Source organism: Pongo abelii, chromosome 3 (genome assembly GCF_028885655.2).
Source record: "Pongo abelii isolate AG06213 chromosome 3, NHGRI_mPonAbe1-v2.0_pri, whole genome shotgun sequence".
NCBI classification, from domain to species: Eukaryota; Metazoa; Chordata; class Mammalia; order Primates; family Hominidae; genus Pongo; species Pongo abelii.
This window is the reverse complement of record NC_071988.2, coordinates 14,580,309-14,605,698: the sequence shown is the minus strand read 5'-3', so window position 1 is coordinate 14,605,698 and position 25,390 is coordinate 14,580,309. Positions and strand designations below refer to the sequence as shown.

At 37.5% G+C, this 25,390-nt stretch overlaps 1 protein-coding gene across 12 annotated transcripts in view; it reads right to left on the bottom strand.

Annotated features, from left to right (window-relative positions):
* Positions 1-25,390, bottom strand: part of CC2D2A (coiled-coil and C2 domain containing 2A) — a 185,050-nt gene that overhangs the window by 49,864 nt on the left and 109,796 nt on the right. For 7 of the 12 annotated variants that reach the window (XM_054553716.2, XM_054553723.2, XM_063723323.1 and 4 more), the window contains 8 exons: positions 23,729-23,749; positions 20,172-20,375; positions 14,098-14,205; positions 12,414-12,527; positions 10,663-10,797; positions 4,096-4,218; positions 2,840-2,898; positions 614-791 (listed from right to left, as the gene is read on the bottom strand). In XM_054553716.2, the coding sequence (XP_054409691.2) occupies positions 614-791; positions 2,840-2,898; positions 4,096-4,218; positions 10,663-10,797; positions 12,414-12,527; positions 14,098-14,205; positions 20,172-20,375; positions 23,729-23,749 (942 nt within the window). The remainder of the gene's footprint in view (positions 1-613; positions 792-2,839; positions 2,899-4,095; positions 4,219-10,662; positions 10,798-12,413; positions 12,528-14,097; positions 14,206-20,171; positions 20,376-23,728; positions 23,750-25,390) is intronic. The other 5 variants (XM_024246564.3, XM_063723324.1, XM_063723325.1 and 2 more) reach the window with 3 other exon arrangements.

Genomic DNA, 25,390 nt, shown 5'->3' with positions numbered 1-25,390 from the left:
TTGCTCAAGCCTGTTTGAGTTTTCTGACACTTGAACTGAAAATATCCTGGCTGAGAACCTGCCTTATAAATTAAAGGATAAATTTTACTCAGTGAGTGATCTAATTTGACCTTCACACTGTTTAGCTAATAAGGCTTACTGTTAAGTTTTAGTTATGAGCCTGCTTTCTAGGTTTTATTATCCAGCTATAGCATGTGAACATAGCAGCAGGCAGTAGAGAGGGTATATCGTCTATTAATAACCACCTTTCTTAGCAATGAAAAGCAATCAGTATAAAACCATATCCCTAAAAAAAACTGCTCTAGAGTGTTTTAATCCTTATGCACAGTTGTGTCTTACATGATTTAGCCAGGTGTTTTCATTTTATTTGATACGTAAACGTATTTCATAAAAGGTATTTTTCATGGGATACTTATATGAAAAATGGTGGTATTTTGCTATTTCGTGAGTATTGAGGTTTAAAACTTATGATCACAGTTTTTAGTTTATGCTGCTTTAAATATGTACTTCTGGGAGCAACGTGGGTCTTTTGATTCCAGAAACCTATTATTGGCTAATTTCCAGTTTGAAACAAGGAAATCCACAGTCAGTTTAGGATCCATTTGTAACTTACCCTGTAGTCTCCCAGCTGTTTTAGCAGTTCTGCTCTGTGGTCATCTTCTACATCTTCTCCTTGACTTTTTTCTAACAGAGGCAAGAAGTGACGCAGAGTAGAGGTACAATACCTATTCCACCGAGTCAGATGGCGTGGCCTCCAGTCCATGATTTTTTCTTTTAGTATTTTTTCAATCCTGGTCACAAAACATAAATTCCATTTTTTGGTGACTCACTTTTCCCTTGTTAAAAAATGTATGTAGTATGTAGTGGGGATTCAGATGATTGTATAACTGTATTTTTGTTGATGGAGTTGTGATTATCTAGGCATAGTTAATGTCTAATAATGGGCTACTCCCTGGGGATTCAAAATTAACATGCAGTCCTGTCCTTAAGGGTTGTATATGAGTTGAGATGGGAAATAGTCCTATAAATAGAAAGTATGTGTATCCTAAGAGCTATAACAGATGCTTGAAATGTAACACAGAAGAGGGAGTACTGAATGACTTGGGGATAGCTAAATTCAATACATGCAGCAAAAGTTTATTATTATTAATTTTTTTTAAAGGCAGGATCTTGCTCTGTTGCCCAGGCTGGATTGAAGTGGTACAATCACAGCTCACTGCAGCCTCAACTCTCGGGCTCAAGTGATCCTCCCACCTCAGCCTCTTTGGTAGCTGGGACCACAGGTACATGCCATTATGCCTGGCTAATTTTTTTTTCTTTTTTGTAGAGACAAGGTCTTGCTATATTGCCCAGGCTGGTCTCAAATTCTTGGGCTCAAGTGATCCGCCTGCCTTGGCCTCCCAAAGTGTTGAGATTACAAGGGTGAGCCACTGCGCTTGGCCATGAAATGTTTTTTTGAAATGTTATGACTATACTCATTGGTAGTATATACACAGACAGATGAATTAGACACAGGCATAAGAAGTAGGGCTTATGCTGAAAGCCTCAAATATTTGTGGGGCTCTTAGTGCCTCGTGATTTATTCACATCATGAATAGCGAATTCTATTCATGATGATGAATTTTTTTCTAAATTGCCTTAAAAGTGCCTTTAAAATACCAACATCATTGAAACTATTTGTGATAAGTACAGGTATTTGGTTCATAGGGTGTGAAGTTTAAGCATGGAATGAAGGAAAATAGCTACTACTTATTGAGCCATTATTTACCAGATACTGCGCTAAGTGCTTTTTGTAGATTTTTATTTAATCTCAATAATAACCTTATGAGGTAGGGGATATTGTCCTGATTTTACAGATGAGGGGACAGTTTGAGGCAGGATAAGTGATTTGACTAAGGCAAAGGAGCTTGGATTCAAATTGAAACCCTGCTGATTCTAAAGCCTCTTGTACATTCTCTAACTAAATGCATGGGTTTAGAGACCTAGCTAGCTTCTCATTGTTCAGTAGTCATAGGGATCATTTCTTTTTTGGCGCTTAACACATCTTTGTTTTGGGTTTCAAGATGGTCTGCGCAAGAAAGTATGGACGAATTGTCAGGCATTTTAATATTGGAGAAATAAATGACTTGGGTCCAATCAATAGCATGTTGAAGCTATCAAAAAAACAAAAAGGTTGTTTGGAGATTAGTTGTTCTAGTTGGGGATCTTGAATAAGGCATTGTGGAGAAATTGAGAGTAAATGAGTGTAAACTGATATTTTCTAGTAATAATGCCTCAAGAGGGGTCACACAGTAGAAACAGTACACATGCCTTGAAATCAGAAAGGTTGGGCTGGGCTCAGAAGCCCCCTGTAACACTTAAACAAGTATGTGGACCTCTCTGAGCCTCAGTTTTCACATTGTGAAACCAGGAGAATAAGTTGTATTTTTACAGGGTTATGAGAATTATAGAGACTCATATAGGCTGTTACTGATCTCCATGTGTTAGGTCCCTAAACTAGCTGCAGTTCAATAGGACAGAAGAGGTGTATTTAAGCTGAGGATTATGATGTGCCTCAACAACACCTATAACATGATGTTAAACTCCAATCCAAGGTGAAGTCCCTGTAGAAGTACGTATTACTGGTATGCCACTCTGGTTGGTTCCACAGCATGCTGATGCTAAAGGCTCCTTTGGAGCCATGGGATTTAGAGATCACATCTGTATTTGGAATCTATAAACATGAATTAAAGTTAAGTTGCCTAAATTGTTTCACATTCATCCAGGCTGACAGTGGTTTAAAGTTTGGTATTATACTCCTAGTGACAGATTACATGTGGATTTATGGATGTTATGTTACCTGTCTTGTAGCTCAGCTGCAGCTGCTTTGTCTGAGCGCTGGTAAATTAGCTCTTCAGGCTATAGAAGAGAAAATAGTTCAGAAAGTATAAAAATCACCTACAGTTAATTTGAACATCCTTTTAAAAATCTTAAAAATCAATGAAATCTCAGACATCAAGATACAGAAAATAATATAATGCATGCCGATGTACCCGTGACCCACCATAAGTAAAACATCATAATATAGTTCTTTCTCAATTTCATTTTTCTTCTCTCTTACCACAGAAGTAACCATGACCTGAATTTGTTTTAGCACCCCTTCATTCAACAAGTACTGATTGCCTGCTGTGTGCTAGGCACTTTCATAGGTGAGAGGGATAGGGATTTGGCTATGAATAAAAATTCCTGTCTTCATTAACACAATGTGTTTATGATTTTATTACAGATATATGTACCCCTAAACAACATTTTATTGTTTCGCATGTTTTCTAAACTTTACATAATTGTTTTATGAATATGCAACTCATGCTTTCTCCCTTAACTTTAGTGGCAGCAACAAACATATTTTTAGAGGGCTTACTAAGATTCATTAATGCTGATTGTTTTAACTACTGTAAAATATTCCATCGTGTTACATAATTTTTCTCTTCTGTCATTCCAACTCTTATGCTATTTCAAGTGATGCTCCTATTAAAAGTCTTGTATATATCACCTTCTACACATATGGGAGAATTTCTCTAGGGTAATGTTCTTCAAAGCTTTTTCTGAAAGGTAGATCCAGAGTATAAAATACATTTCATTACAAACCTAGTACACACATACATATATCTATCAAATGAAACAAAACTTTTAGTAAACTGCTTATGCTTACTACTTACAATCTACTACTGGTCAGGACCCTGTAAGTTAATTTTATGAGCCCCTAGTGGATCATACCCTGCAGTTTAATGTGATGTTTCATTAAAAGTTATGAAATCTATTTAGTGAATTGAGACGAGCATTTAAGAAATTTAGATGGAATACATTTTGTGGTACTTTTTATGTCATGAAACTTTTTATGTCCAAACTTTTTCTTCCACATGTGTGTAAGATGTGTATACTGGTCCTTTCACATATATGTAAACATATATATCTGTTTCTTGTGAGTTGAGCTCAGATGCGTTTGATAAACAAATACTGTTCCAGACTACCCAGGAGTAAAAAATATCTTGTAACCCAGTATAATTCCCTATCTTTTACTTTGTCTACATTTAATTGTTAATAAAAGATTTATACCTGAACACTGGAAAGGCCAGGATATGGAAGGCTTCTTGAAAAGAAAGATTTCCATAGCTTGGGCCTCGTGACATCAAAATTTATCCTTGGTGGAGAATCATATCGTTGAATATTAAACCAAATCTAAGAAAGACAAGACTACATTAGCATATATGTTAGCGTGTATACATGCACGTGTATGTGTGCATGGATGTATGTGTGGCATAGAGGCAGCAGAGAGACAGCAAGGGTTCATACAGGCCGCATACTTTTTGTCATTTTTTGATTATAGAAATTGTGTGTATTTTACAATCAGTGGCATCATACAGTTGTCATTGGCCATTTTTTCACATTTTTAATCTGAAGTTGGGGGTGTACGTTAGTGTTGACTGTAGATTTGATAAAAAGTGAGGTGGTTTTTTGTTATAAAAACCAAGGCCACTTCTTTCTTAGGCTAGTCTTTCCTGACCTTTCTCTTCCCAGCCTCCTAATTGAATTGAGTGTCCATTCATCTCTGCATCCACAGCAATGCACATTCTCTGAGATAGCCCTTGTGTTGGTGAGGCAGCGTAGCATGTTGGTTCTGGAACCAGACCACTTGTGTTTTAATTTTGGCTCCAACATTTACTATTTGTATGACCTTGGATGATTTATGTAACTTCTGTATGCCTCGGTTTCCTTCTGTATAACAGTGGGATAATAAATAGTATCTATCTCAAGGTTGGGTTGATTCAGTGAGTTAATTAATCTGTACCTCTTAGAAAAATGCCTGGTATGTAGTAAGTGCTCAATAATTGTTAGCTATTTTAAAATTATTATTAGTTAGCATTGTTTATAATTGCCTGTCTATTCGTGTCCACACTAGGCTGTTAGACTTTTGTCCTGAGGACATTCACTATGTGCCTTATTTACCATTGTATCTTTAGCACCTAGCATAGCTCCTGGCATACAGTAGTCATACTGAGTAACTATGTACATGAATTTGTCCATTCAGTATATTTAATCAGCTACCTACTATGTTGAGGCTTAGTTCTAATTACTGGGGATAAAGCAGTGAATGAAACAGATTTTCTACCCTCACAGAGTATCTAATAAGAAAAGATAGCAAACAAATAAGTAAACAGACAGGCACTGAGGCTCACACTCATAATCCCAGCAGTTTGGGAGGCCATAGCGGGAGGATCACTTGAGGCCAGGGGTTCAAGACCAGTCTGGATAACATAGTGAGACCCCCATCTCTAAAAAAAAAAAATTTTTTTTTTTTCTGAGAAGTAGCCAGGTGTGGTGGTGTGTTCCTATAGTCCTAGATGCTTGAGAGGCTGAGGTGGGAGGATTGTTTGAGCCCAGGATTTCAAGGCTCCAGTGAACTGTGGTCACACCACTGCACTCCAGCCTGGATGACAGCAAGATCCTGTCTAAAGCAACAACAACAATGAAAACCAAGTAAACACATGGGCTATCAGATGATGTTGCATGATGTGGTAAATTGTATCATTAGCCCCAATTCTGCGCTCCTTTCTATATGCATACCCTTTCTCATGTTACTTTGCAGTTCCTTCCACTAAAAGAGAAAAAATACACTTTTGCATTCCTTGACTTTTAGCCAATGGACTGGGACAGAAGTCAGTGTATGGCTTCTGAGTCTACGCTTACGAGGCTTTGTGTGCTTCTGCTTGTCCTTTTGTGCCTCTGCCATTGTCATTGCACTGCATCCCAGAATAAACACCTGAAGCTGAGCTCTCCCAGTTGACCCACAGATCTACTGTGAGAAACAGAGCTTGTCTTGCTACCACAACTTGCAGCAGAGTTGCCCAGCCTCAATTAGCAGAACCTCCCCAGCTGACTCAGATCCCTGAGAATAAATGTTTGAAGCCATTTAGTTTGAGGGTGGGTTTTTACTGTCTTTTTTTGTGGCAATAGTTAATTGTGCAAGGACTATGGAGAAAACAAAAATGGAACATTTTAAGGCAGGCAGGGAAGTTCTAACTGGAAAAATCACTTTTCATCAGAAATGCAAGAAGTGAGGGAGAAATCTATGATCATATCCAGTAAGGGGGCAGTGGTCATTTATGCCTAGGAAACAGCAAATGTAAAGTGTGCTTTGTTATGTTTGCGGAACAGCAAGGAATATGAAGTAGTTTTAAAGAATGAGCAAGCTGGAGAGAGCAAGTAAGAGGTGACATTATCAGAGGAAGTGGGGGGAGAGGTGGGTAGGGTGGGTATCAGATCATGGAGGCCCCATAGGCCATTTTGAAGATTTAGGCTTTGACTCTTAAGTGAGATAGGAAGTCACTGGAGTATTTGAGTAGAGGAGTGACAATTTGCCTTTTATTTTAACAGGAATTTTCTTTGCTGTTTTGAGACTAGACAAAAGGTAGGGTCAAATGGTGAAACCTTCAGTTAGGACACTTATTTGAATAATCTGGGTGAGAGCTACAGTGACTTGAACGAACATGCTAGCAGTAAAAGTGGAGAGATGTGGTTGGACGCTGGGTATACTGTGAAGGTAGAACCAGTAGGATTTGGTTTGGATGTAGGAGAGAGAGGAATCACAGATGACTCCAAAGATTTTGGCCAAAAAACCGACTGTTGGAATTGACATTTATTGAGATGGGAAAGACTGCAAAGGGGAATCAGGAGTTTAGGCACCTTAAGTTTGAGATGTCTCTCTGACGTCCAAATGAGGATGTTGAGTAGGTGATTGGATATTTGAGTCTAAAGTTCTGGGGAGCTAGGTGAGCTGGAGATATAAACTTGGGAATCATCGGCATATATATGGTATTCCCTGGGTGGAAGTATAGGTAGAAAAGAGGTTTGATGAACTTTGAGGATCTCTAGTGTTTCAAATTTGGAGAATACAGAAAAAGTAGCAAAGGATATAGAGAAGTAGAAACCAATAAGGTAGGAGACCTTGGCATGGAATCCAAATCAGAAAATTGGCTTAAGACAAGATCTTTAAGAACTACAATTTGGCTCTAGAGTAGGGAATGTTCAGAAAAGTAGTGGGAAATTACACTGCATACATAGGGCTTTGAGATCCAAGGTGGAAAGTTTACTCTTAAATCTGTATGCAGTGAAGTTCCCCTAGTACTTTCTGAGCCAGAAAGTGATGAAAGCTTAATCAGGTATCCGTGTATCAAAAAGTGAACTCAACTGGGGATACTATTTAGTTAGTCATTTATAGAAATGTAGGGCAAAACAATAATGGCATGACCTGGGAAATAGCAGAGATAGCATCTATATGATTTGGCCTCTATAATTAGGATTGAAGTAGAATGAAGTAAGGGAGAGGGAAAATCAAGAATAATTCGAGGGTTTGAATCAGGATAAGTGATATCCATAGAAATAGGAAGCCAGGAAGGGGAGCTGGTTTTGGGGAAAATGATTTGAGTTTTGCATGTGCTGTATGAGATTTTGATAAGGCACCTGGGTGTCTAGCAAACAGTTGAAAATTCGAGACAAAGGTTCTGGGGCTGATTACAGATTTATGACTTCTCTACCAGGATAAACTAGATAGAGCCACAATTAATAATAATAGGTGTGGTCCTAGAAGAATCTTAAGTATAGAATCTTGAGGAACTCCTATTTTAAGGGGTGGGAAGAAGAGCCATTGAAAGAAACATCATAAACAACTGCAGAGTAATGAAGAGCAAACTGTCCTTTATCAGTAAACTACGGAGGGGGAAAGTGTTTTTTCATGAAGAACATTAGTTGTGATTTTTATGTTAAATGACAGAAAAGGAGAGGAGTGAAAATGAGAAGCAGCCATTGGATTTATTTATTCATTAGCAAGACAATGGTGCTTTTCAGAGTTTAATTTCTGCAGTATGGTCAGGAAGGAAGAGCTAGATTACAGTAGGTTAAGGTCTGAGTGTGCTTATAAAGTGAAAGCAAGAGATATAACTAGTATTTGAAGAAGTTGGGGAGGAAAGGAAAGAAAGGCAATGTAGTTTTAGGTGTATAGCCAGGTTGGGAAAAGGGTATTTTAGAATTGTTGGACCCCTGAGCGTATCAATAGGTAGAGAAGGAGAGAGAAAAAATAGAGGAGCTAGTTGGATGGAATAGTGGAGCATGGAATGGGAATGGAAACAAGCACAGTGGAAAGGGAAGAGAGTTATTCCTTGGAAAAGGAATGACAGGAGGAGAAAGACTGACATCCAAAGAAGTTGTGTGGTGGAGTAGAGGGCAGTTGAGGTTTCAGAGTGCCAGGCCAACAAAGCCAGGAGGAGGTCCTCTGCTGAGTGGCCAAGGCTTAGAGCAGGTTTAGAAGAGCTACAATGGGGGATGCACAACATCATAAGCTACTATTACCTATCTCAGAGAAGAGGAGAAAAGAATGTTCTTTCTTCCTCACAAAACCTTAGCTTTATGAGAATTAGTCAACCATATAGTAATTGTTTTGAGAGCTGGTAATAATTTTGACAGATAACAGTTATTTGAAGGCTTTTTCAGTGCCTGTTAACCCTGCTTGATTACTAGTGACCTTAAAATGATCCTCTAAATGTAGATGAGGCTTAGCAGATCACTTTTGATTATAATGACATTAATTAAAAATAATAATTAACATGAGAACGGTGTTCCACAGTGCTCTTTACATTTGTAATTAATAGTGCTGTAGTTGCTATTTGCTGAGCACATGAAGGACAGATGTTTTGCTGGGTGCTTGGCATATATTATCTCTAATTTTAGCAGTAATGCTTAAAAAAATAGGCTGATGGGGCCGGGCACGGTGGCTCACGCCTGTAATCCCAGCACTTTGGGAGGCTGAGGCGGGCAGATCACCTGAGGTCGGGAGCTCAAGACCAGCCTGACCAACATGGAGAAACCCCGTCTCTACTAAAAATACAAAATTAGCTGGATGTGGTGGTGCATGCCTGTAATCCCAGCTACTCAGAAGGCTGAGGCAGGAGAATTGCTTGAACCCGAGAGACGGAGGTTGCGGTGAGCCGAGATTGCTCTGTTGCACTCCAGCCTGGGCAACAAGAGTGAAACTCCGTCTCAAAAAAAAAAAAAAAAAAGGACTGATGGTCTTCAGAGAAGGGTGCATACCCCAGGAGGATGGGAAGAATAAAAATAGATTTTCTAATTATTTCTTTTTATGTTTAAAGTAGTTTTTGGTATATTGATACGAAAATATATATAATTCATAAAAATATGCATGTTGGGGATGCATGTGCAAACAGTTTTTATAGACAGAAGCACATAAAAACAATCATTGAATAATTTGCTAGATGTGGTGGCTCACGCCTGTAATCCCAGCACTTTTGGGAGGCTAAGGCAGGTGGATCACTTGAGGCCAGGAGTTCGAGATGAGCCTAGTCAATATGGTGAGACCTCATCTCTTACTAAATTAGCCAGGCAAGGTGGCACGAGCCTGTGGTCCCAGCTACTCGGGAGGCTGAGGTAGGAGAATCGCTTGAACGCAGGATGTGGAGATTGCAGTGAGCTGACTGCTGGACTCCAGCCTAGGCGACAGAGCAAAACTGTCTCAAAAGAAAAATAATAATTAAAAAAAAATTAAAGAGTTGTTACTCTGTTAGGTGCTTAACATTAATAATCTCATTCACTTCTCACAACTACTCTATAAAGTAGTGACTTTACATTTCTAAAGTAATGACTTTACTATTACTTCCATTTTACCAATGAAGAAGCTGAAGCTGTGAGAGATTGACTTTCCCAAGCCCACACAACTAGTAAATGATAAAATTGGAGTTTAAAGTGAGGCAGTCTGATCGCATAACTCATTTTTCTTTGAGATGGAGTCTTGCTTTGTTGCCCAGGATGGAATGTAGTGGCTCCATCTCAGCTCATTGCAACCTCTGCCTCCTGGGTTCAAGCAATTCTCCTGCCTTAGCCTCCCAAGTAGCTGGGATTACAGAGGCACACCACCATGCCCAGCTAATTTTTGTATTTTCAGTAGAGATGGGGTTTTGCCATGTTGGCCAGGCTGGTCTCGAACTCCTGACCTTAGGTGATCCACCCGCCTCGGCCTCCCAAAGTGCTGGGATTACAGGCATGAGCCACAGCACCCAGCTCTATAACTTATATTTTTAACTACTACTTTATTTAGTATCCTTCACAATAAAATCACGCAGCCCTTAAAACTGGCACAACTAGAATTACCTGGGGATATTGCAGGTCAGGTGAGACCTGGGAATCTCCCTTGAAAAAAGAAAGAGAGAAAGAGACAGAGAAACCCAATCTGCTCAGGTGACAAATTTGCCTCCGTTCTTAAAACACTATGAATTAGAAATTGTAAACTCTGTTTTGGATGAGAAAACTAAGGACAGACCCAGGACACAAACTCAGGTCCTCTGAATCTAAATCCTGTATTCCTTTGTTATTCTGCTTTGTCATTCTGCTTCTCGGGCAGGTCAGGTGACTAACTGAACCAAAAGTTTTATTTAGCACAGTTCCGCCACTGTGCTTGACGCTGCATTTCTTTAACTGGTATATATATATGTGTGTGTATATATATATATTCATTTATATAAATATTTTGGTTACATAAAATACTTAAATCAATAGGTCAGTTATTTAAAAAAAAATGACAGCTAACCATATTTAAGAAGAAATGTTAATACTTACATTATCAGGACCTATTAAACAGCCCACATTTTTCAAGGGACAGAATATATCAAATTGTCCATAAGAATGTCCACTGCAGGGATTCCATATTAAATAACGACCGTGCTCCCAAGTTAGCACATAGGCAGTTGGACCCTGAAAGAAAATGGCCATTAAAACTAGTTTTCAACTATTTATGCAATGAAGGCCAATAGTAGTTTGCACAGACAATTCATTATTTTACTTGGACCCCTAATTTCTGAAATTTCATGGTTAATGGTGAAAACTACTTTGAAGTTCTAGGTTATGCTGAATTTAAAAAGTAAAGTCGAATGCTTAGTTTTGCAAAATTCTTGCATCTGATACTAGTACAATGACCAAAAAAGGACAGTCATCATCTTACTCAACCAATATATCTTAAGATTGGCTGAAGAACTATTATTAGTGGAAATAAGCAGTCACTGGCGTTTTCTTCTTAGAGTCAGTAAGACTGCCATTTAAGTCTATAGAAGGCTGATTATGTTTGAATAGAAATATTTCTATTTCTAATATAGTAATTTACATTTGATAAACATTTGTAACTATGTAAATGCATAGTAGATCTGGAAGGATATGTACCAAACAGTTAAGAATGACTGTACCTGGGGAGGGGAGTGGAATTGGGGATTGGGGAAGTAGAAGTCCCTTGTCAAGGTATTCTGGGTCTTCTGAGAAGGGACTTCTACTTTTTACACAGAATACTTATGTATTGTTAGATTATATTTTTACAATGAGAATTAATTTTTTTATTATTTATTTAAATTATTACTTATTTATTATTATCATTTATTCCCCCAGTATGATTTCACTTGATGCTCACAACAGTTTTCTGGGGAAGGCAGGGCAGAAATTATCCCAGTTTCCTATAAAACCCAGAGTTGTGGAGTGGCCTACTTAGTGTCACACAGCTAATGAGGAGTGGGCACAGAACCTTGAACTTCAGCCTCATAACTTCCAAGCCCAGTGTTCTTTTATTGGGACCAGACTATCTGGGAGATAATGATGGAGAATGAATTTGAATATGAATATGATACTACTTTATTACCTGTCTTGAAGCAACTCATGCTATCGAATTTCCAAGGATTCCTAGAGCCTTGTGGCCTCTTTGGATAAACTGCTGTAATCCATGTGAATTTTCCAAACTTACCTATTTGTATCCCAAATGTAGGGATATTTGTAGTGCGCTAGGGAAAAATTCTAATAGTCTCCAATCTAATAAAAATAACAATGTTAATATAAAAATAAAGCTGCTAACGTTCTTTTCATTCCTCCTTATCTGGCTTATTCCCCTTTGCATGCCAGGCTAGCAGCAGATACCTATAGAAGCAGTAGGCATGAAAGGAGAGATCTCTAACGTTACCACACACACTCCTTTGGATCCTTTTCATTGCAAAGCATGAAGACTACCGCATCATTAAGGGAATCTGAATTATTGGGAACATGGCTGGGAAGAGGCCCATACTAAAAGGACAGAGCTAGTTGGGGGCTTTGGATGGTAAAGGGTTCAGGTTTGCCAAAAAATAATCTGAAGTGTTGCATGGGGCCCTGAGGACCACTGAAAACTATTTCATGTCTCATCATTGGTAGTTCTCTCTGCCTGTTATGGCATCTGTGGGCCACTTTCCTAGTAACCCAAAGGATCGTTATGAAAATATGTCCTGTGTGTGATCTGGAACACACAACTCGATTAGACAACTATACTCCTCTGTTAAAGGCAGCCTATGTGGTCTTACCTCAGGAATAGCATTGCCCATCAACAGCCAGGCCTTCTTACCCAGAGACAGAAAGTAATTACACAATAGTACTGCATGTTCTTCTTCATCCCCTGCCAGGAGATCAAGAAATTGCTGACAAAAAGAAAAAAAAATATGTTGTATGACTCAATGCTTTATTCTGGATTGGTTGTGCAGGATTCTAATATGTCATAGTAGAGATTAGTGCCTTGAAGTGTAAGACCTATAATCTTGCCCCAAATTTTGATACTATGTCGATAATTCATTTTTTTAAAAAACCACTTTTAGTGGACATGGTGTTTTCTCTGACATTGATGATGCGGATTTCTAGAATCAATAGTCACTATGATTGTGGTAGGGTCGGGGAGAAAAATTTCAAAGTTTCGTTTTTATTTTTAATGTATATATAGTTCATGTGCTGAACGATCTTTTAAAGCACATTACTTCATTAAACTTATTCTAGAAACAATTTGCATATTTTACAGATGAGCAAGTTGAGGTACAGATTAATAAGGTAACACTTAGGAAGTAGTAAAGCCAGTCTGGCTCTAGAGCAAGGGTCCCCAGCCCCCCAGCTGTGGACTAGTGCCAGTCTGGCCTGTTAGGAACTGGGCTGCACAGCAGGAGGTGAGTAGCAGGTGAACAAGCATTACCACGTGAGCTCTGCCTCTTGTCAGATCAGTGGGGGCATTAGATTCTCATAGGAGCGCAAACCCTATTATGAATTGCACATGCAAGGGATCCAGGTCATGCAGTCCTTATGAGAATCTAATGCCTGATGATCTGAGGTGAAACAGTTTCATTCCAAAACCATCCCTGACTCCACCTCTGACCGATCCGTGGAAAAATTGTATTCTACAAAACTAGTCCCTGGTGCCAAAAGGGTTGGGGACTGCTGCTCTAGAGTACACAAATTCTAGTCTTTCAGTAACTTCTTATACATGTCTCAAAGTTGTAGAAATTTTATCTCTAAAATTGTCAACATTTATGTTGCCAAAATATATTGAAGAACAAAAAATTTAAAGTGCACTTAAATTTCTTCAATTTAGGGCTATACTTCAAAGGAAGTTGTATAATGCAGTTCAGTTTTATGCAAAAGCAGTACAACATGAGATCCAGAAGTAGAATTAATACCTGTGATAATATATGCTTGTTTCATACTACCTATGATCTATTTGAAAGATTATGCAACATACATAGATTGTAAATTCCATGGGGGCAGAGACTGTTTATTTCACTTATAGCCAGAATTTAGTACAGCATCTGGTATGTGGTAAGTGACGAAGAAGTACATACTGAATAAATAATAATTTGCCATGCCTTACAAAGCCCAGAAATTAAGGAATATAGAATATATCATTTCTAATTATAATACAGAATGTAATTTTGATATTTTTCATGAACAAAACCAAGAAGTTTTACAGTAATACTGGGAGGGTAAATCAGCATTAAGACATCTGAAGTGTTACTTTTAAATTTTTTGTGTAATTAATTTTTTGTTAACTTCTGAACTTTGAGAAAATTGAACCAGGAAGAAAAAATACTTCAAAATTTAGCTCATATTACTAAACAGCCAATTAGATTTTTATGGCTAATGAATGTTGCAATTTAAAATTATGCAAGCCAGTTAGCTAATATTTTATTAAGTCAGCTCAAATTAGTAAATCTGTGAAGAACTACTTACATCAGATGTGCTCCAGAGGTCACAGATACCACCAAATGAGACAGTGTCAGGCAAGAAGGGAATCAAGGACACATATCGAGCCACCAGTTCCTGTATAATCAAAATGAGCTTTACAAAAATAATTTCTAATAAAACAGAATGCTGCATCCCCTACCTCATTTCTTAAATCTCAAATATTACAAACATTTACATGTACAACATGAAACTAATGCTCACTAAATGCTTACTAAATATTGTGTTAATATCATCTCCGTCCTCACCAAACATCCTATATGGAAGGTTATTGTTATTACCCATTCTTTACAGGTGAAGAAACTGTGTCCCTTTGACAAGTCTTTTTTTATTTTCTTTCATTTTGCACTAGTTTACTTTCTGATATAACAAGACTTTCTAGAATCATCTTGAATTTTCACTTGGCCCAGTCTTGAAAGCAGTCATTTGTCGAAGGAGCCCTGGTTGAGAGGGTAATAGTACTTGGGAACCAAGACATGTGGTTCCCAATAGTACTTGGGAACCAAAACAGTGTGAGGTTTCAGTGCATTTATACATTGTATAATGTTGAAATCAGGGTAATTGGCATATCCATCACTTTAAACATTTATCATTTCTTTGCGGTGATAATATTCAAAATCCTCTCTTCTAGTTAGCTGGAAATATACTATACATTATTATTAACTGTATTCATCATACTGTGTAATAGAACACCAGAACTCATTCTTCCTAACTGTAACTTTGTACCTGTTGAACATCCTCTCTCCATCTGCACTCCTGCCTTCCCTCCCCAGCCTCTAGTAAACACTGTTCTACTTTCTACTTTGAGATAAACTTTTAGTTTCCACATATGCATGAGATCATGTTGTCTCTGTCTTTCTGTCCTGGCTTATTTCACTTAACATGCCCACTAGCTTCACCCATGTTGTCGCAAATGACAGAATTTCACTCTGTTTTGTGGTTGGTTGGCATTCCATTGTGTATATATACCACATTTTCTTTATTCATTCATCCATAGATGGGTACTTTGCTTGATTCCATATCTTGGCTATTGTGAATAGCCCTGCAATACATGTGTGAGTGCAGATACTTCTTCGATATACTGATTTCATTTCCTTTGGATATATACCTAGTAATGGGATTACCAGATCACATTGTAGTTCTGATTTTAATTTGTGAGGACCCTCTGTACTGTTTTTCAACATTGGCTGTATTAATTTACATTCCTACCAACTGTGTATAAGAGTTCCTCTTTCTTCAGACCCTTGCCAGCATTTGTCATTTTTTGTCTTTCTGAAAAGAGCCATTTTAACTGGAGTGAGGTGGTATCTCATGGTTTTGATTTGCATTTCTCTGATGATTAGTGATGTTGAACATTTTTTCATGTGTTTGTTGGACATGTGTCTTCTTTTGAGAAATACCAATTCAGCTCTTTTGCTAATTTTTAAATCAAGCTATTTGGGGTTTTCTGCTATTGAGTTGTTTGAGTTCCTTACGTATTCTAGATTTTAACCCCTTGTTAGACACAGCTTGCAAATACTATCTCCTATTCTGTGTAGGTTGTCTCTTGACTCTATTGATTGTTTCCTTTGCTGTGCAGAAGCTTTTTAGATTGATGTAATCTCATTTGTCTGTTTTTGCTTTTGTTGCCTGTGCTTTTGAGGTCTTATTAAAAAAAATCCTCTCCAAATTTAATGAAGTACTTCCCTTGTATTGTCTTTTAACAGTTTCATAGTTTCACTTCTTACATTTAATTCATTAATCCTTTCAGAGTTGATTTTTGTATATGGTGAGTGATGGGGGCTCTAGTTTTATTTTTCTGCCTGTGGATATAATTTTTCCAGCACCATTTATTGACCAGACTGTCCTTTTTCCCAATGTGTGTTCTTGATGCCTTAGTCAAAAATCAGTTGGCTGTAAATGCATGGACTTATTTCTGGGTTTGCTATCCTCTTCCATTGGTCTGTGTGGGTTTTTAGACCAGTGCCATGCTGTTTTAGTTACTACAGTAGTATATTTTGAAGTCAGGTAGTGTGATACTTCCAGTTATTTGTTCTTTTTACTCAAGGTTACATTGGCTATTTGGGATCTTTTGTTATTTCCTTATGAATTTTAAGATTTGTTTTTCTATTTCTGTGAAGAATGTCTTGGTATTTTGATAGTGCATTGAATCTGTAGATTGCTTTGGGTAATATGGATATATTAACAATATTAATTCTTCCAATCCATGAACACAGGATATCTTTCCATTTATTTGTGCCTTCCTCAATTACTTTCATCAGTTTTTGTAATTCTCTTTTTTTTTCTTTTTTTTTTTTTTGAGATGGAGTCTCGCTCTGTCACCCAGGCTGGAGTGCAGTGGCACGATCCTGGCTCACTGCAAGCTCCACCTCCCAGGTTCACGCCATTCTCCTGCCTCAGCCTCCCGAGTAGCTGGGACCACAGGTGCCTGCCACCACGCCTGGCTAACTTTTTTTGTATTTTTAGTAGAGACGGGGTTAGACCGTATTAGCCAGGATGGTCTAGATCTCCTGACCTCGTGATCTGCCCTCCTCGGCCTCCCAAAGTGCTGGGATTACAGGCGTGAGCCACCACGCCGAGCCCAGTGTTTGTAATTTTCATTGCAGAGATCTTTCACCTCATTGGTTAAGTTTATCCCTAGGTATCTTATAAATTTTTGTAGCTATTGTATATGGGATTGCTTCTTGATTTTTTTAAGCTAGTTTATTATTGGTTTATAGAAACACTACTAAATTTTCTGTTGATTTTGTTTCCTGCAACTTTACTAAACTTATTTATTAGTTCTAACAGTTCTTGATGGGGTCTTTAGGGTTTTCTAAATTTATGATCATGTCACCTGCAGATGAGAACAACTTGACTTCCTCCTTTCCAATCTGGATGCCCTTTATTTATTTCTTTTGCCTAATTGCTCTAGGTAGAACTTTCAGTACTATGTTGAATCGAGTTGGAGAAAGTGGGCATCCTTGTCTTGTTCCAGATCTTAGAGGAAAACTTTTCAACTTTTCACTGTTCAGTATGATGTTAGCTGTGGGTTTGTCATTTATGACCTTTATTGTGTTGAAATATGTTCCTTCTATACCCAATTCGTTGAGTTTTTATCATGAGGGATGTTGAATTCCATTGAATTCTTTTTCACCATCTGTTGAAATGATCAAGTGGTTTTTGTCCTTGATTCTGTAAATGTGATATATCACACTTATTGATTTGCCTGTGTTGAACCACCGTTGCATCCCTGGAATGAGTCCCACTTGACCGTGTTGCATTATTTTTTTAATATATTATTGAATTTTGTTTGGCAATATTTTGTTGAGGATTTTTAGACCTATGTTTATCCTAGAATATAGGCATGTAGTTTTATTGTTGTTATGCCTCTGGTTTTGGTATCAGGATAATGCTGGCCCATAAAATGACTTTAACAGAGTTCCCTCTTCTTAATTTTTTTTGGAATAGTTTGAGCAGAATTGATGTTAGTCCTTATTTAAATATTTGGTGGAATTTAGCAGTGAAACCATCGGGTCCTAGGCTTTTCTTTGATAGGAGACTTTTCATTACTGCTTCAATCTCATTACTTGTTATTGTTCTGTTCAGGTATATTTCTTCATGATTCAGTCTTGGTAAGTTGTATGTGTTCATGAATTTATTTGTTTCTTCCAAGTTTTATAATTTGGTTCATAGTTGTTCAAATAAGTCTCTTATAATCCTTTGCATTTCTGTGGTATCAGTTGCAGTGTCTCCTTTTTTATTTCTGATTTTATTTAAGTCATCTCTCTTTTTTCTTATTCCAGCTAAAGGTTTGTTGATTTTATCTTTTCTAAAAATCAGCTCTTTGTTGCATTGATCTTTTGCATTTTTAAGTCCTTATTTTGTTTATTTCTGCCCTTATTTTTATTTCTTCCCTTCTACTTAATTTGGGTTTAGATTCTGTGTGCTATATTCCAAATAATTTCTTTGCATGTGTATTCCAGTTCAATAATTCTCTTTATATTTAACTGTATGTAATTTACGTCTTATTTAACTGTATTCAATGTTTTGTTTAACCTGTTTAATTTCTAATTTTAACTATTATATCTTTTATTGTTATAGGTTCCATTTGGTACTTTAAAAAATCTGCCTGTCAATTCCAATGCTCTATTGTTTTTTAATTATACTTTAAATTCCCCAAATTTCTTAAATATATTAAACATGTCTATTTTATATTTTACATCCAATAATTCTCCTGTCTGGAGTTACTATGGCCTGATTCTTCAGTTTGTTGTTTTTGTGAATGAACTCTTACCTTCTTTATGGTGACTTACTTCTTCACTGATGATCTTTCATTGTATGTTCATGTTGCTTGGAATTTTTTTCTGTTGAATTTTTTTGAGGCTGAGTTAGAAGGGCATTCTTCTAGGAATATTTGTGGTATTTATGTTTGCTTTCAACAGGGATCTAGGGGCATTACCAACAGGAAATACTTTCAAGTAGATTTTCAGTTGAAGTTTTTTTGGGTTATACAGGTAGTATAAATTCCAGTCTCAAATGTGAGTAAATAAAGAGTAGGGGTTAGAAAATTTTCTTTTTTTCTCTTCCATCCGAAGTCAAGACTGAGACAGGCAGTGTTCCTTCTTTGGACAGGGCTTTTCCTAGTTTATCCATTGATGGTATTATCCTGAAGAGTTCCAACTCTGCATTTGAGTCTCTAATTCAGTCTTCCAGGCTGCTGTAGCCCCATGCATTATCCCTGTCCCCCACAGCCTTGTGGTCATTGAAACCCAGCTGTAGTCATTAGGAATTATCAAATGACCTGAGAGCAAATACTATTTCAAGCTTTCATCATTGTAGAATTTTCCTTTCTTATTTCTTGTCTCTTATATTTTCCCTTTCACTTTACTTTCATTTCAGCCATAACTTATTAGATATTTTATTCATCACTCTTAAGTGTTCTCTACTGGGAGAAATTTTCTATACATCTACTATGCTAGGTAGAATAGAAGTCCCTATTATTGTTTTCTATAAAAATTGAGTAATATAAAAAGCAAATGAAATGTAGAACAAAGTGGGGTTTTTTGATACATCTACATCTACAAAAAGATATATCATTACCTTGTTTCTAAATTACTATATTAGTGACTATTAGTAGCAATAACTTCCTATATTATCCACTCTCCAAAGGCAGTTATGGGTTATGGTATCCACGTAAAATTAGCCTGGTTAACATATGACTTCTGATTCACACAAGTTTGTGATGGGCGTGGTGCTCTGAAGCCAGAGAATGGTGCATACATATTTAATGGCCCAGTGTGGAAGTACTTTGGAATGATGGTCTAAATGCTGAAAATACTTAAATATTTGAAATAATTTTTGCTTAATTTGAACTCAGTGATGCATATAGCATTAGGCATAATATTGGAGAGTTATCTTAGTACAGTTGAATGTGTATAACTTCTGACGTCAGGGGCATCAGTTCAAATCCTAACAAAGTTATTGAGAATACATAATGAAAACATGTTTATGTAATACATTTTGGAAGTATAAAGCATTTTCCATATGTTAATTTTCCAACATGTGGAAACTGTCATCCCTGGTACCTTTAGACTTTTTTTTTTTTTTTTTTTTTGAGACAGAGTGTTGCTCTGTCGCCCAGGCTAGAGTGCAATGACACAATTTTGGCTCACTGAAACCTCTGCCTCCTGTGTTCAAGCTATTCTTAGGCCTCAGCCTCCCGAGTAGCTGGGACTACAGGCATGCACCACCACACTGGGCTAATTTTTGTATTTCCAGTAGAGATGGGGTTTCGCCATGTTGGTCAGGCTAGTGTCAAACTCCTGGCCTCAAGTCATCTGCCCGCCTTGGCCTCCCAAAGTGCTGGGATTACAGGCATGAGCCACCACCCGGCTGCCTTCAGACTTTTCTAAAGGAAGAAAACCTCGTGTTAATAAAAATGTTTTAATCATTATTTTTGTCATTAATGATCTCGATATAGTTAACATCTTAAGCACTATGAAATATGGTAATTAAAATGGCAATATATTGAAATGTGAAAACAGTTTTAGCACAGCACTTATTGACTATGAAATACTTACTGCAGTTGCCTGTAGATTATTGGGGTAGACATTAAGGAGCTCCTGAGGAGGGTTTAAAGGTTTGAGATAACGTGTGATAAAAACAGTTGTTCCGCTTATATCAATTACTGTTGTAAGGCACTGACGATTTGGAAACTTTAAGGCACATTCAGCTTGAAACTTCTCAGTTGCTTGAAGTAATTTCTCATCTTCCTGAGACTCAAACTTCAAAAAGAAAGACTTCATGGAATTTATATATGATTGCAAGAGAGAAAGTACATGTTCAGATTCCACAGTCAACATGCAGGAAATGTATGGTTTGGGAATATGACTGACTCCTTACAAAGCTATCATGTCCTGGTGTCCCTGCAGCTTTATTTAAATTAAATTTGAAGTTTGAAAATTAGACCGACTCATTAAATACTTAAAATATATTTGACAGGATTGAAATAAAGTAGTCAGCAGGTAAGTAGCCATATGGAAACTACTACATTAATAATCTATGAAAATTAAACTGTGATGTACTAATTCTGATTGATGAGGCTAGAATTAGGCAGTAGAGTTTTGTGTGTATTTTGATGGTGGTTTTAAGTGTGCAGGCTGGGGGACGGCCTCAGAAAATCTAACATCTCAAATGTAAATCTTAAGCAACTCATGTTAAATGGGCAGCAAATTTATGGATCTATATCAATGTGTTAAAATGTTTCAAGTCCATAAGCAGTGAAATAACTAATAGTAATGGATCTCAAAGGAAAAAAGAGGCAGAACTAGAAGCATCAAATGTATAAGAATTATTTTAAATAACTGGTTGCTCATCTTGGTTCTCTGAGCCAAGATGAGCAAACAATTCCCAGACTTTTTTTTTTTTTTTTGAGACAGGGTCTCATTCTGTCACCTAGGCTGAAGTGCAGTGGCACAAACATAGCTTACTGTACCCTCAAATTCCTGGGCTCAAGTGATTCTCCCACTTTGGCCTCCTAAAGCAATGGGATTATAGGCGTGAGCCACTACATCCAGCCACCAATTCCCAGACTTTTAAAAAGTAACTCAAAGCAGATGAAACAGAACGAATGTAGATTTCCTTTACACACATATTGTCATTTCCCCCGCTAAAGCTGCTACTAACAAAAATAACATGAAAAAGAGTGGGTCTTTAAATATTTTTAAATGATTTCTGTTTTTTTTTGTATAAAAATATTTGCATAGTTGGTTACATTTTAAAGGATTTCAGAACAAATTGAAAGTTTTATTTTAAAAATTAATTTTGGGGGCTGGGCACAGTGTCTCATACCTGCAATCCCAGCACTTTGAGAGTCTGAGACAGGAGGATCACCTGAGCTCAGGAGTTTGAGACCAGCCTGGGCAACATAATGGGACCCTGTCTCTATTTAAAAAAAAAAAAAAAAAAAGCCAGGTGTAGTGATGCGTGCTTGTAGTCCCAGCTACTTGGGAGGCTAAGGTAGGGGGCTCACTTGAGCCTGGGAGGCGGAGGTTGCAGTGAGCTGAGATTGAGCCACTGCACTTCAACCTGGGCAACAGAGTGAGACTCTGTTAAAAAAGAATAATAATTTTAAAATAGAATTTAGAGGCAGTGCTTGAAAATGTTTTTGACATTGTGATATATTTGTTTTCTCAGTCTTTCCCACAAAGTAAGATTCCTGACTTCAGGGATTTTGGTTTTTTATCTCCAGTGTGGAGAATACTACTTGGCACATAGTAAGTATTTAACAAATGAGTGAATGAATGAGGCAATGGAAAACATTTCATTACTTTTTATGACCTCAAATAGAATCTAGATTATCCCAATTGTTCTTGTCTGCCCCTTATATCGGGGCTGAACTGTGGCTTCTATTTCAAATTTGATTACTATACCGTAAGAACTTGGAGTAGTGGTTGTAGGGGTTATTTAGGATGGAGACATCTCCAGAAGCCTCCTATGTATTCTCATAAAACGTCCCTTGACATCTAAATCTTAACATCATCACAATCATAACTGCCTACTGCTGAGCATAGTGCCAAGACACAGTAGCTACCTAATAAAAGTTATGATGAATATATAACTAAGTGAAAGAGGTAAGCTCATACGGCTTTGGTGTAGGCGTATCACAGATTTCTAATGTAGAATGGTTAGTCCAGAAGTAATTGTAATTGTGGAAAAATGGAGAATTATAAAACAAGAATGTTGTGCAAAAAAGGACACAGTTGAATTCATCCCTGTTCCTCTAAACTATTTCATTTACTCATTCATCCAAGTTTTGAAAAATGTTGGGAGTCTGAAAAATTCCAGGCACTCTGGGTAAATGAGTATGAAAGAATCCTCCAAAAGAACTTTTAATCTACAGGGGAACATTAATAAGCAATCAGGGACTTGAGACCTACAGTGCTGTGGGAGCATTTAAGAGAGGCAGCTATAGACACTGTCCAAAAGAACAACAACAATCTTGAATCAGTACTGATTATTGGCCTTCCAAGTTAAAAAAAAAAAAAAAAGTGTGTCTAAAGCTTTTTCTACCACTTTGATTGGAATGTTCTGTTGAGTCACTTGCCTCTATAAGCAGTGCTTCTTGAGGCGTGTGTTTGAATATTCTTTATGTACACCTAGCATACACATGGTAAGCATTTAGTCTTTAATACTTGTCTAGGCCACCAAGATGCCATTTTATGGTGTGAAACAGGAATTTAAGGATTAGTAGTATGCTATGTTAGTGATCTAAGAAGTGCCAAGGAAAAGTTAAATACTGAGAGAATTTGGGTCATTTATGATGAAACAAATTAAGGTGGAGCTGACAAATTTCAGTTTGATTCCACAGAAAATTTGAAAGGTTCTTGACTGGCTCAATTCTTTGGCCTCTAATGTAAACTTTTATAAAAAACTGAATGGGTGTATGTTGCCTTTGAAAAGCTACACTGGCCAGGTGCAGTGGCTCACACCTATAATCTCAGCACTTTGGGAGGCTGACGCTGGAGGATCACTTGAGCCCAGGAGTTTGAAAGCAGCCTGGTCAACAAAACGAGACCTCAACTCTACAAAAAAAAAATAAACAAAATTAGCTGTGCCTAGTGGCACATGCCTGTGGTCCCAGTACTTGGGAGGCTGAGGTAGGAGCATCACTTGGGCTGAAGAGGTCGAGGCTGCAGCAAGCCGTGATGGCGCCACTGCACTCCAGCTGGGTGACAGAGCAAGATCCTCTCTCAAAAACAAAAAACAACAACAAAAAAGAAAAGCTGTACTGAGCCCCAACCTACCAGAAATAACTTTCAGAGATACACTGTAAGAAGCAGCTCGTGGGTTTTATAGATTTGCAAAGAGTAGAACTAGCTCCCAGTATGCAGGTGACATTCAGACTGATGACTTCTTAGATTCAAAGCTAACTAACAGTCTTTCTGGTAAAATGAAATGGGCCAAAAGACAAGGCAGGACATTTCTCATGGAACTGGAGACATATGTAATTCAATGCCCAGGCATTACACATACGTTAGGACATAACACCTGTCCCTCAGGTGGCAGTGGACAGAAGCAGCTAATTAAAGCCTAATAACTATTGACCAATAAAATAGTAAAACAAAATACTTAGTACCTTCTTAAGCATGTTACTCATCTATCAGAGGCAAGAAAGAAAGAAAGAAAAACAAGAGGCAGGCTTTAGTAACAGAAATAATCTTTAAAAAAACTTATTTTTAACAAGATCATGTAAGTGATATTAAAATAAGAGTTTCAGGAGTTTCTACCCATCTTTAAAAATTTTCCATTAGTAAATATGTTTAAAACATCCTATGGAATGGTTCCATATGGCATGGTGGTAGAGGAGAGACTAATCTGCTAATCCGGGAAGTATTGCTGTAAGTGGAAAAACAATTCCAGGTTGTCGACCCTATAATTTTAGGATGAGAACTTCTCTTTCCTGAATTGTCTGCAAGTGAATCACTGAGCAGTGTTTTCTGCCACTGCCTCTTTTGGACATAAGGGTTTTGTCAATCAACATGCCTTCCTTATCAAACAGCCACAAAGAATCTGCCTTCCATAGGGGTTTTTTAAGCCCTCATTTTAGAGGTCTAAGATAAATGCTTCCTACAGCCACAGTGCGGTAGTGACCTGCCACCAAAGGCAGAATCTGACTGCCATTTAACAGCTTTAGGGAAGGAAGGCTGCAGGACTTGAGGACTGTGGTTCAGAGCCCTGGAGGCCTCTTTAAAGTCCTGCAGTAAGAAGTCAGGATCCGTGAGGGATGCCTAGCGTGGAGGAGTCTTGGGCTTTCATCCTTTTTGCCAGGATAGACTGCTTTCACATGTTTTAGAAACACACCCCCAAGGTGGGGTCCTAGCGGACTGCCTGTTCTTCAGTTACATATACATAGAAACAGCAAAATCATCTTTTGTCTGGAAGTATTTTTGTGTGTAAACATGTTTGTTGGCGTTCATTTGAATTTATATTATACATGAAGACAAACATTCAGAATATATTTTTCCCTTTCTAAAATATTTTGAAATGCATATATCTAGAGAAGCACTGTTTTACTGACAAGATATACAATTAATTTAAATTTCAGTGCATTGCAGATGGGAGATAGTGATAATATTTTTCTCTGGGAACCAAATTGTAATACTGGAAAAAAAGGAGTATGTTTGTTTTTTTCCATCTCTATCTAAGTCTTAATTATAATGGATAGACTAGAGTAAGCACAATAATCTGTGCACTATAGGTTAGTAGTTAACAACTTACGCTTACATGTGAATGTAAGCTTGGAGGAATTTTTATCTGCTTTTCTAGCCTACTGTACTCCGAGTGCCTAAGAAATGTCTGACACATAGAAGATGTGCAGTAAATATATGCTGAATATATACAATTTAGAGTCAGACAGACATGTGTTACCTCTGCCTATGTCATCCTGCATAAATCAAAGCTTATCTTCCTCTTCTGTAAGTTGGAGACCCCTTGTCCAAGACACCTATGCATATTCAGGTGAGAACATGCATCCAAGGTTTGACGTAGTGCTGAGGACAGAGTATGGATTCAGTACATCATGGTGGTGGTGGTTGATGTTATTACTGTATTTGTTTACATATGAATAAGAGGTCACCATCAATATATTCTCCCAAATCCAATGAGGGCAGTATGTATAAATGCTGTATAAGTATGTTGCAGAAAGGCATTTATTTCTTAACACATTTATGCCTGAGGTTGCAATTTTTTGAATTTTTGCAATAAGACCTTGGAAATGACCTTGAGAGGTAGGATATAA